This window comes from Galeopterus variegatus, unplaced genomic scaffold, assembly GCF_000696425.1.
Source record: "Galeopterus variegatus unplaced genomic scaffold, G_variegatus-3.0.2 Scaffold932, whole genome shotgun sequence".
In the NCBI taxonomy this organism is placed as follows: domain Eukaryota; kingdom Metazoa; phylum Chordata; class Mammalia; order Dermoptera; family Cynocephalidae; genus Galeopterus; species Galeopterus variegatus.
In genome coordinates, this window is record NW_007727043.1 from 124,967 (window position 1) to 137,751 (window position 12,785).

General features: G+C 50.7%; 1 protein-coding gene across 1 annotated transcript in view; it reads right to left on the minus strand.

Moving 5' to 3' along the window:
• Positions 1-7,301: 7,301 nt before the first annotated feature.
• LOC103591143 overlaps positions 7,302-12,785 on the minus strand; it is a 15,044-nt gene continuing 9,560 nt past the window's right edge. The window contains exon 6 of the mRNA XM_008573554.1: positions 7,302-7,472. Within this exon, the coding sequence (XP_008571776.1) occupies positions 7,302-7,472 (171 nt within the window). The remainder of the gene's footprint in view (positions 7,473-12,785) is intronic.

The following is a 12,785-nucleotide window of genomic DNA, read 5'->3' on the forward strand; positions in this document are numbered from 1 at the left end:
AGGCAATGCTAAGGCCTGATTGTTTGTGCCCCCAAAATTCATATGTTGAAATCCTAATCCCCCATGTAATAGTATTAGGAGGTGATTAGGTCGTGAAGATGGAGCCATTGTGAGTGGGATTAATGCCCTTCTAAAAGTGGCCCAAGGGAGCTCATTTGCCCCTTTCACAACGTGAAGACACAGAAAGAGGGTGACATCTGTGAACTAGGGAGTGCGCCCTCGGCAGACACCAAACCTGTCAGCACCTTGATCTTGGACTTCCAGCCTCCAGAACTGTGAGACATAAGTTTCTGTGGTTTATAAACCACCCAATCTATGGTGTTCTGTTATAGCAGCCTGAACAGATTAAGACACCTTCCCTTCCCTTCCTGGCATGGAGAAGCCATCCTGGGGACTGAGAACATGGGGAAGTGATGGAAATTAAGAAGCCCCACTGAGGCACGGGCTGTGATCTGGTAGCTGCACAAAGGGTGGATGGAGACCCTGGTTGCCTTGGACATGGGGCAGTTGCAGGGGTGTAGGCAACTCACTCACAACACAGGCCAGAGGAAAAGGGGTGGAAGGGAAGGAGCACAGAGGGATGGATGGAGGTCATGAGTGTCACAGGGAGGTAGGTGACATTAGCAAATAGGTGAATACACTGAGGATAACGGGGCCAAGCTGCTCACTGCTGGGAAGATGTTCACACACATGGAGACCTGAGGGCTAGAGGGTCCTGAGGTGTTGGGCTAGAAACAGAAGTGTTTGAACTCACGGTCATTTCACGTACACACAGACAGACAGAGGGACACTTACAGACATGTGCGTTTGCACATGCTGACACACACACATTTCCTAGTTCTGTCCACTGAGCAAGCCTCGGGGCATTAACTCCCTGGCAGCAGTGCGCACACCTAGTGACCACGTCTTGTTTTGTGAACACCACCCTTCACTAGGGGAGTTATTCCAAGCCTGGCCAGGGGAGAACTAAGTGAGCTGGGCTCATCTTTTTGTGCTACAAAGTACAGACTTGGTCAGTGAATGATACAGTCGTGTCAGAAGGACACAGGGGCCAGCTTGAGGGTGCTTCTGAGGCTAAATCAAGAGCCACTTTAACATAAAAAATAATTGAAATTAATGGATTACAACCCTTTGAATCAAATAAGAGCTCACACGTCTGTAGTGGCATGCACGAATAAGCGAGTACATGAGATGGCAAAGCTCGCTTCTTTATAGTCGACACCAACTAATAAACGTGGAAGGAGTGACGGAAGCAGGGAGTCACCAGGTGGCCACTATCCGACAGGTGGTTGCTTCAGGTGGGGTCACCAGGGACGCTGAGGCCGCCAGGTGGAAACATGACGAAGAACGAGATGTTGATGCAATCACTGATCAGGTGCACAGTGAAATGGAGAATTTAAGGTGGAGAAGCCTGGAAGACCCCCCCTCCCCTGAGGGCCAGGGACCAGGGCCAGCACCAGAGAAGAATGGTGAGGAGTAAATACTCACAGGGCGATGGAGCAGATGCAGGAAGCTTGTCTTGAAGAGTCTGGGTGAAGGTGACATGGGACAAATATAACATAAATTCGTGTAAACTCACCGTCCGCACACATCCTGTTTTAACATATTGTTATAGCTGCTTCTGACTCTTTCAAAGAAATAATTCCACGTGTGCACTGAAAGCCCCATGTGCTGCTCTCAAATTGCACTGCCCACCCTCCTCCCAGAGGTGCCCACCACCCCACACGTGCAGCTGCATCTTGGCTCCACGTTGTGTTGAATCTATAATGACCATGGGGACGGTCACGCACTTTGGACATGGCTTTCTGCCACATGGCGTCCCCAGTGCACCTGCCTCCCCGCTCAGCCCCTCGTGCAGTCTGTACCTAATGACTCTAGGCTGGGCCCACATCGTGGTTCTGGGCCTAAGTCTGAAGAGGGCCTGGCATCTGTCTCTTGGAAGCCCGAGGCGGCCGTGTAGGAAATCCGGCTGCCCTTCTCCAGAGACCAGGTGGACAAGCCACGTGGAGAAGGGGAGACCCAGGGGCTACATAAAAAAGAACGGAGGCGCCCAACAGACAGTGAGTATGGAGGCCCCAGAAACGTGACTCCAGTCGAGCAGTCCCAGCCGCCCCAAGCTGTCTGGGCCATCCTAGGGCAGGCCGCGGAGCCACCAGGGAGGAAGGACACCATCGCGGGTGTCCTAGCCCAGCAACACCCAGGCAACAGAGACCGCTGTCCCTGCAGCCTGTCCCCACAGCCACGTCCAAGAGTCCCCTTGGCTACACCACCCCCCAGCACGTGGTTCTGTTCATCTCCTTAATTTTACACTTCGATGAGTGCGCTGCAGGATCCCGTGCTTTGAACTGCATTTTCCTGGTTACTGACGGGGTTGAACACCATTCCCTGATTCCTGGCCACTGGGATACCTTCTGCTGGGAAGTGTTCGCTCAGTTCCACGGCATACTGCCTCCCAGGTGGCCAGTCACTTTATATTAATTTGTAGAAACTTATATATGTGTATATACATGTATATTCCTACAAAAATACAGAAGGGGGAGAGAGAGGGAGAGATGTCTCAATTTAATATGCTTCCCATCCACTGCTGACTTTCATAAGCTACTATTTTGTTGAGTTTGTCTGCGGTCATGTTCATGAGTGAGAGTGCCCATAACTTTCTTTTTTCTTTCGTCCTCGATGTCTTTGTTGAGTTTGGGCATCACGTTTTTCTGGCAGGAAACATGACAGGCACGGTTGCCGCTCCTGTCACCTGCAGTCTCTGGGAGAACTTCCGTAAGATCACTGGGATCTGCTCCTCAAATATTCAGCAGAATTCGCTGCTGAAGCCATTAGTGACTGGAGATTTCTTTGTGGGAAAGTTTTTGATGACAGATCGTATTTCTTTAGAGCTGTAGGACCACTCATACTCCTTACTTCAGTTTTAGCAAGTTGTAATTTTCTAGGAATTTTTTCATCTCATCTAAATTTTCGAATTTGTTAGCATGAAGTCTTTCTCTGTATCCTGTTAGTTTTCTCATATCTGCAAGATCTATGTCCCCTTTTCTTGCTGCATATTGCATGTGCCTTTTCTGATTTTTTTTTTTTTTTTTTTTTTTTTTTTTTCCTTAACAAGCATTACCAGAAGATTTAAGAGTTTGGGGCTCTCTCAAAGAATCAATAGTTGACTTCACTGATCTTCTGTTAAAGGTTTATCACGAAGATTTTGCTTTTTCTTCCTGCCTCATCTCAGACATTCCATCCAAGATCACTTTTCTTCAGCCTTAGGAACACCCTTCCTGTAGCTATCGATGCAAACCTCCCAGTGTAGAATTCTCTGTTTTTCTTGCACAAGTATGTCTTTACTTCATGTTCATTCTTGCAGGAAATTTCCACTAGGAACAGAATTCTAGGTTGAGAGTTCATTATTTCTGTTTAGCAGTTAAATTATTTTAGCACTTTGAAGATTGTATTCCCATGTGTTTGGGCTCTTGTATTTCTGTTGGGAAGGAGATGTTAGTGCTACTGCTGAGCTCCTGAAGGTAGAGAGGCCTTCGTTCTCTAACTGTTGACTGTTCTCTTTGTCTTTGGTTTCCAGCACCTTCCCTCTGTTCTGCCTAGGTGCAGTTCTGCATCTGTCCAGCCTGGGTTTATAGCACTTCCTGAATCTGGGCTTTACATCTATTTTACCACTTTTATCTCAGTATCTTGAGATACACCATAAAGTCCACCCTGACCTGGTAAGTGGGATCCAAAAATTGAATCACAGCAAATGTGGGGCCCCATTACCATGAAGTAAGTTAAATACATGTTTCCAGTTACTCGTTCACCTACAAAGTGACCCGGCTCCATGTTGCTGTCCTGGCGTGTGGTTGCTGCATGGCACTGGAAGGTTTGGAAGAGGCCAGGAGGCAGGTGCAGACTTGCTTCATGGGACAGGGTTAGGTGCCAGGTGAGCTGGGGGATGGAGGATGGTCGGGGGTTGCATGGGGCTGACAGGTGAGAGTTTCCTCCCACCGCAGGGCTTCAGATTCCCCACTCTCCTGACTTCCTGCACAGGGTGCTTCAACCCTGATGCTCTGATGGGTGGAACAAGTCCTAAATGGCCATACGGCACCCACTGCCCCCCTTCCCTGAAAAGAACATAAAAGCTTATTAGTACAGCACTTCTAGCAGTTCTGTTTGCTTCTTTTTCAAATCTTCCTCCTTTGGAATCTTGTCTTGTTTCCAGTTTATTCTGTTACGACTCCAGTTTTTTAAAAACTGTACATTGTGCAGTCTCTCTCCAAAACCCTATTATCTCAAGGTCTGGTGGAACTAATTCTGCTGTTTTTCGCCTGCTGCACCTGCTTCGGTGCATTGTTTCCTGGTGAGTTTTGAAACCTTAAACCTCAGGGAATTCTGTGTCCCTTCATAGCTGTGTTTCATTTTCCTCGTCCAGGTGCAAGGCCACACTTGGGTTTAATTGCTTGGCCTGGCACTTCTGAAACCGCAGGTATTGGGGATTCACACCCCAAATCCACCTGCAACCGGGGTCTGTGTGCATCTCAGCACGGCTGCTTTCCTCCCACCCCGAGCCCTGGCCCACCCCGCAGACCCCCTCTCGTCCCTACGCCCCAGCTGCTCTGCTGCAGCAGCGCCCGCTCGCCCCTGCAGACCTCCCCGCGTTCAGCTGTAAATTCAGGATGCTTTTAAAAGAACCCAACTTTTCTCAGCACCAAAGTGTCTCATGTCTCAAATTTTGGCCAAAACTGGACATCTCTTAAAATCCCTTCTTCTTTGATTTTCTATTTCAGATTAAATAAACAGCAGTACTCAAGATAAAACCCAGAGCTCGCCTTAGTCTCTGCCCTCGGCTGGGAAGGTTTCATCCTTTCAAACGCTTCCAAGGCCCAGGCTCTGCAGTGCACCCCGCTCCCCATCTCAGAAGGGACGGAGGCGGGTCCCCCCAGGAGCGGGGTCCGGAACGAGGACGGTCCCGCTGAGTTCCTCCGTTCCCGCTGGGGATGCCGAGCTGTCTGCGTTCCTAGCAGAGACTGTGCAGGTCTCGGGATACTAGCACGAGACGAAGGCGACTCCGGCCGCTGCAGCTCACAGCGCCCCCTGCTGGCCGAGCGTGGCGCGCGCGGAGGGGCGCCCGCTGCGGAGCGCGGTGACAATGACTGGGCACGGACGGGGTGCTTGAGCCGGGCCGTTTCTGCCCAAGGTGACACTGCGCTGGCGAGCGCTTTTGCTGGGGGACGACTCGCTGCTGGCCCAGCTGAGGCGTTTTTAGAACTACAGTGAAGTTGGAAGCTCTTTCTATGCGAAATCCTTCCTGTGTCCTCTCTCTCCTGGGAGTCAGGCCCTCTCTGCTGTTTAGGCTCTCCACGCCGCAACATGTCTTGAGAGCTTAGTCCTACCTTGGAGTCTGCCTCTCAGAGGATCCCAGCAGGGAGTGGCCCAAGAAGACAGGCGCTAATTGCGTTTTGAGACTGGCCAGCCACTGTCTGCCTGGCGAGGAAGAGCCCACTGGAGTGAAATGTGGGACAGGGACAGTCCCCAGCAAGAGGCAGGACGGTCACTGGGGTTTCACTGGTGGTGACACTGGCTGGCGTCCTCGTGGAGGGGAACACCTCTGCCCATCTAATTGTTCAGGACTTGGAGGGTCTTGGGGGCCAGTGCCCATGGGACAGCCACACTGGCTAGCCGTCACTAAGTTGTGCTGTCCCTACAAGGAGATAACAAGAAACAAGGGGGCTGGTGTGCAGTTAGCGTGAGTGTGGGGCTGGGGCTGCTGCAGAGGGTGAGCGGAGCAGAGGGGCAAACTCCAGGCTTACTGAGAGTCGCAGAGCCCTGGAAGGGCCTGGTGCTTAGCCGAGGCAGGTCTGCGCCCTGAGGTCAGGGCCCTGGTAGGAAACCTCGAAATAATGGGACGGGGACACGGGGTGGATGCCTGAGGACACCCTGAATCCTCAGAGCTCACAGAGAGTCCAGCCCCACAAGGTGGCAGGTGCGTCTGTGGACAAGGTGCCGCCCTCCCCCCCGCTCCCACCCCCCAAGACACACTCTGCCTCCTGGCCTTGGTGGGGTAATATAGATTGTTTCTTCTTATTATTAATGTGCTGTCTGAGCCCAGTTTTGAGGCTCTGGCTGGAGGCCACTCAGTTCCCCACTTTGATCAGCGATAAATCCACACCCTAACCACTTCCCTTAACCATCTCTCACACTCCAGGCCACTATGTGCCCACCTTACATGTTCTGCGGCCAATGCCACACAGCTATGGACAGCCCTATGTTGCAGAGCTAGCCAAAATTATTCAGATTAGCCAACCCCCACCCTGCCACTCCTACAGCTCCAGCTGGTGGGTGCCGGCCACCGGGGCACCCCTGCGCGGCCCTACCTGGCAGTCTGCTCTTGTTTCCAAGTGTCAGTGTGCCGTGTCCCACATCAAAAGAACCTTGAGGACAGGGCAGGGTGTTCCCAGAGATGATAGACTCAGAAGAAGCCTCCTGCTTTGAAGTTGGGGAAACTGAGGCCAGAGGAGGGTGGAGGCACAGATCTCAGCTCTGCTCCCCTTTCCTTGCGAGGACACTTCAGGCCCTGTGCCTCCAGTCTCCCCCCAGCACACCCTGAAATTGTCTTGAGAGAGAAATTCCAATCTAGATGCTCATTTATTTATTGGACACCCTAATAAATAAATAATTATACTTCCTCATATTTAAGCCACTGTTACACAAATGCAGTAAAACCATCCTGATCATGGTGTATGAATCTGTAAGAAGTAACTGGATATGAATTTATGATGTTTTATTTAAATTTTTTGTATCCATATACTAAATGAATTAGAGTATTATTTTTTTCATACTCTATCAAAATTTGATACAAGGTTTGCATTTGCTATCCAAAATGAATTGGAATATTTTCCATCTCTATTTTCTGAAATGTTTTGGATAACACAAGAAGTATCCGTTCCTTACCACCTAGGAAAACTCAGCTTTAAAATCATTTGATTTCGGCACCTTTTGCAATGACAATTCTTCATCAAACTTGACAGTTTCTTCCTTTGTCATTGATTTATCCAAATTTTTCACTTACTCAATAACATACCCATATTTCTTCTTAATTATCAAATTCTTGCCATAAAATTGTGCACATTATACAGCTCACTTCATCATTTCCTTTTCTGTAGCTCTGTTTTTATCTGTAGGGCCAAGGGAAAACTTCCTCTTCACCCCCGAAGGTTCATTAATAAAAATCACAGACAAACAGATCGATATGAAGAATAGGCATAAGAAATGGTATTATTTAATGTGGGGGGAAGGGGCAAGACACGGGGCGGGGATCACAAGAGAGTAATGTCCCCATTTCTAATAGGGGTCTGAAGCTCATATACTAGTGTTCGTGTGACCTCAGGGACCAGGTCGTAAAGCCACAGCATCTCCCACTGTGCCTCCCAGGGATCCCTCGCTGTGAGGAAAGCCAGCTGCCACCTTGTGAGGAAGCCCAGGAAGCCCTGTGGAGAGAACCAAGTGACAAAACCTCAGGCCTCCTGCCAACAGCTGGCATCAACTGGCCAGCAACATGCACGGACCATCTCAGAAGTAGATCCTCCAGCCGCAGACGAGCCTTCAGATGACTTCACCCCAGACATTCTTGGACTCATTAAAGAGCCCAGTTCGGAACCACACAACCAGGCCACTTCTAAATTCCCAACCACAGAAACTGTGTGACAATAAATGTTTGTTGTTGCTGTAAACCCCCGAGTTCTGGAGTGGTGTTTTCTGTGATGACAGATAACGAATGCACCAGTGTCGTGTTATTTTCTCCGTCCCATTTATTTTCAGGCCTCCCAGAGGAAAGCAGTCAGTGTGCTGAGCTGATCCTGTCAATCTGATATTTACAAGAACATAGTCCCTTCCTCCCGGTGATGGAGACCACACCAAGTCTCGGGCCCACACCCTGCACAGCTACAACAGCAAGTTTTAATCTAATGACAGATCTTGAGACGCTTTACCCACCTCAGATTCCTGGTAAGTAATGCTTATAGCTTCTTGCGATTTCTAGGAACAAAGAGACTGCATTTTCCCACCTCCTTGATTAAACTCCTGGCGTTTCTCTGATGTATTAGGAACAAACGGCATGACAGTCATGGTTCTTAGTTAATCCATATGTCTTAGGACAGAGGCAAGGGGAGACAGGCTCTGAGCTGAGAAGGTATTTTGAGACCAAAAAACAAAGCAAAACAGAAATGAAGCAGGCATTTTCATGCAGTTTAACAGAGTTTGTTGACGGGTAACGTATACACAGAAAGAACCAGGCAGGGAGTGATGCGGGCGTCCACCCAGCTGCTCTCCACACTCCTATAGCGGAGGAACAGGGGGTTATAAAGGCACTTGAGATGGAAATAGGAGCGGGCCAAAAGGAAGTGTGTCTACAATATGCTGATGTGATCAATCTCTGGATGTCTTGTGACTTTAATTTATATAAAATGTTATGACCAGTGAGCAATTAACATAAGGGGACCACCTGCATCAACAAGAAAGCTTCCATCTTTACCTTAAGTGAGCCTGGTGTTTCAGTCCTTGTCCTAACTGTGCTTGCCTCGCTCCAAGTTATTGGATAACTTTCTAGTAAAAAGCCTGTGGGGGCAGGGAGACAGGTGTCATAGACAGGGCAAGTGAAGCTGGAGGGACCCAAAGATGGAGTCAGTAAGGCCTGCATTCCCACACCACAATAGCTGGTTTATGTGAGGGGGGAGAGTTTTCAGAAGGTTCAGAGTCCAAAATATCCAGGAGGACCAGAGACCCAGGTTCAGATGCTGCACAGCCAAGGTAAGCAGCATGGGGAAGCCCTCAGCCCTCTGGGGACCGTTCCCACTGATGTGAGCAACTCCGTAATTCCTACTTGAGTTGCCCCAGAAACACCCAAGGCCTCTATCTCTTTGCCTGCAAAAGAGCCAATCTCTTGGGGTGTCAGCTGCCTGGGGGTGCAGCTTCCCTCAGCAGCAGCTTTAACAGATCAGCAAATTCTTTGATTCTCCTCCCTGCAGAGGTGGGGTATTTGCCCCCTCCCCTTGAGTTGGGCAGATCAACTGAAGGAAGAGGTAGTGGTGACATGTGACACCTGAGGCTAGGCCAAAAAGGCCACACAGCTTCCACCTGGTGTCTTAGGAGACTCCCTCAGAGGAAGCCAGCCACCATGTGACATGAGTTCAGCCACCGTGAGGCCACCGTGCTGGAGAGACCATGCGTAGGTGTCTAATCGACAGCCCCCGCTGAACTCCAGCCAACAGGCACATCACTGGCAGCCCCGTGGGCACGCCATCTCAGATGTGCAGCCTCAAAGGACCATCTCCTTCCAAATCGCAAATCTGCGCTCTGCTCAACAGAACTTAAGCCATTTGCAGACACTTCCCTGCTAGGCATTCGGGAAATGTTTTTTAGCTTTCTAGTCTCTGCAATAGAGCAAGGCATGCTCTCAGAGACTGGGAAGTCCAAGGTCCAGGGAACACATCTGGTGACTGTGTTGACTCTCTACAGACACACAGGGTGTCACATGGTGAGAATGGCAAGAGCTCTCTCATGTGCTCCTGATAAAGCCACCGGCCCACACCCGTGATAACTCATTAGTCCATGAGTGGATTAATCCATTGATGAGGACACAGCCCTCACAGTCCAGTCACCTGTCAAAGGCCCCACCTTTCGAATACCGTAATAGGATTTCCCACCCTCTTAACACTGTTACAGTGGGGGCCAAGTTTCCAGTACATGAACTTTGGGGGCACACACTTGACCAATAGCAGGACCAGAATGGATGTGGTGGGCCACTCCGCGGGATGTCCCCAGCTTCTATATCTTAAGCAGGTCAGCGTTCTGATAAGAGGGCGAGCCCGCCCAGGGCTCCCGGCTCTCTGAGACAGGTGGGGCTCTCGCAGCACTCGGCGACTGAACGTGGAGCGGTGAGTGCACATGCGGGTTCCAGGGAAGCCATCTCTGTGTGTGTAACAAAGCCACTCATTTTACTCACTGCTGTGGATGGAATTGTGTCCTCCACAGTCCATGTATTAGAAACCTAACCCCCACTGTGACAGTGTAAAGAGGGTGTGTGAAATCCTATTGTGGTCATTGAAAGGTGGGGCCTTGAAGAGGTGATTAGACATGAGGACCATGCCACAGTGAATGGATTAATCCATTGATGGTTTAATGTGGTCATGGTCAAAGAGAGCTCGTGAGACATTCACACTCACTTTCTCTCTCTCTCTGCTCCTGCCATATCTGCCATGTGATACCCTGCGTTGCTGTAGTCACCACCAGAAAAAGACCCTCACCAGATGTGTTCCCTGGACCTTGGACTTCCCAGCCTCCAAAACTGTAAGCAATAAATACTGTTTTTTACAGATTACCCAGTTTCTGATATTTCTGTTACAAGCAACAGAAGCAGACTAATACACATACCCTCTACTTGATGCAACAAGAGCCTGGCTCCCCAGGGTCAGCACCTTGTATTTGCGTGTGCGTGTGTGTGTGTGTGTGTGCATGCATTGTATATATGCATTGTGTGGTGTACTGTGGTGTGTGTGCATGTGCATGGGTGTGTGGTATATGTAAACGTGTGAGTTGTGTGGTGGGTGTGTGAGCATGTGGCTGTGTGCATGTGTGGTAAGTTTGGGTGCATGTGATGTATACACGTGTGTGTGTGTGTGTGGTGTGTGGAATGTGTGGAATGTGTAGTGTGTAAGTATGTGTGTGTGCTGTGGATGTACATGTGTGTTGGGCATGTGATGTGTGTGCTGTGCATATGAGGGTGAATGGGCACGTGTGTTAGTGTGGTGTGTGTCAGTGAATGCGTGGTGTTTGTATGTGGGGGTGTGCATGTGTGGTAGGTGTGCTTGTGTGTGGTGCATGTGATGTGTGTGCACGTGTGTGCATGCATGCATGTATGTGGGGGGAAGGAGGGGTTCGCACCATGCTGGGCCTGGCAGTGTGGCACCCATGTCGTCTGGTGGAATGTACCTGCCCACTGTCCATATCACTCTTGGTTCCTGCCTAGCCTGTGGCTGACTCCTGTCATTAATGTAGATTGCTATGATCAAGAACACAGCCACCTCGGGGTATTCCACTGCATAGTCAGCAACAGATACACCAGGACACACGCGTACCCAGACAGAAATCCCCTTTGAATGTGATCTTTATCCTTGAAGACAACCATGGAAGTGTTCTTGGAGATGAATTTGGGCCTGAGACTCTTCGTGCAGCCCCTGCCTGTTGGGCCTCCCACCCCCTTCTCCTACCTCCCTCTGTAGGTCTGGGCCCAGTGGGCTCACATCCAGCACTGATGGGAACACCCACCCCAGGAAAAGGGACTTCGCCAGCTTCATCTCAGGGGATGCTATTTACAGGTGTTGTTTCCCTTTTACAGGAAGGCTGGCGAGGTGCTCTGGGAAATATAGTTTGCAGACATCTAGCCCCAGCAGCACGGAACAGTGTACAGGGTGCAGGTGACAGCCTGCAGGCAAGTGACAAGTGCACCACTGAAGAGTCACCCAAGAAGAGGAAGGAGTGGAAAACCCTCTGCAGCCCGACCTCCATCAAACAGCCGCCTGTTGTCAGCTTTGAGTAAGACGTGTTCCCCAGAAGCTTCGACTCCAGACAGATCTCCTGGTAATAGGGACTGGGCCCTCCAACCACTGGGCGCAGCTGGGAAACTCAGAGATGTCCTCAGTGGCCACATCTCCAGACACCACTGCTACAAAGTAATTATAATAGCGATTTATTGAGCATGTGCTGTGCTCTCCAAAAACAACATGGTGTGGAATGCCCACGGCCACCTTGTGAATGAGGTGCCGTCACCATCAGATGACAAAGCAGAGTCCCAGGGACACTGATCAGTTCTCTCCAGGCCCACATTTGGAAAGTGGCAGCATCAGGGTGTTTTCAGCCACAAGTAAAAAGCTCAGGTAAAAGCAGAGTAAACAATAGAGGGGTTGTCACTTAATAAGTCTGGAGAGAGGTAGTTCCAGAACGGGTAGTTTGGCAGCTCAAACAGACCATAAAGGACCCATCTTGCCCCTCAACCACCCTCAGCCTGTCAGTGACGCTTTCCCACAAGCTGCATAACGATGACAATGACATTGATGGTGAATCCAGGATGACATGCACATGAGGCAGCAAAGAAGAGGGGACACTTCCTCCCTGGAATCTATTTAGTGGACATAAGCAGGACTCTGGAACCAGACCACTTCGATCTGACTCCAAATGCCTCATCTGTAAGACAGACGTACGACGGGCACCTACTTCACAGGGTGGTTGTGAGATCACAAGGGCTAATTCATGGGTAGCATTTGGAGGGGCAGCTGGCACACAGTAAGCACCATACAAAGATCTGCCTGTGTGACTATCACCATGGCCCAGCAGACTCCCCTAACAGCCCACTGCCAGAACGGCTTTTCTGCCCTCCCTGGCACATTCACTGGTGAGATGGCTGGGGCCAGGGCCCCTAGAGGCAGAGTCTGGACAGGACTCAGGCAAGGGATTATGGAGGGCGGATCCGGAGGAGAGGAGGCAGGCGGCAGGGCAGGCAGGAGGGGAAGGCTGGGACCTAGCCGCGGCTCCACCGCACGGGAGCTCTGAAGTGTGAACCACACACGGGGTTGGTGCCGCCCAAGGGGAGGGCTGGTCTTTTGTGCCCCACATCAGTCCCTCATCAGCTGCAAGCTGGCCCCCATGGGTGGACTAACCTGGTGGGGCGGGTCCCCACGCAGCTGAGGGCAGTCGACTCCCAACAGCGGGGTGTGCCGGGGGGGGGGGGGGGGGGGGGGGGGGGGGGG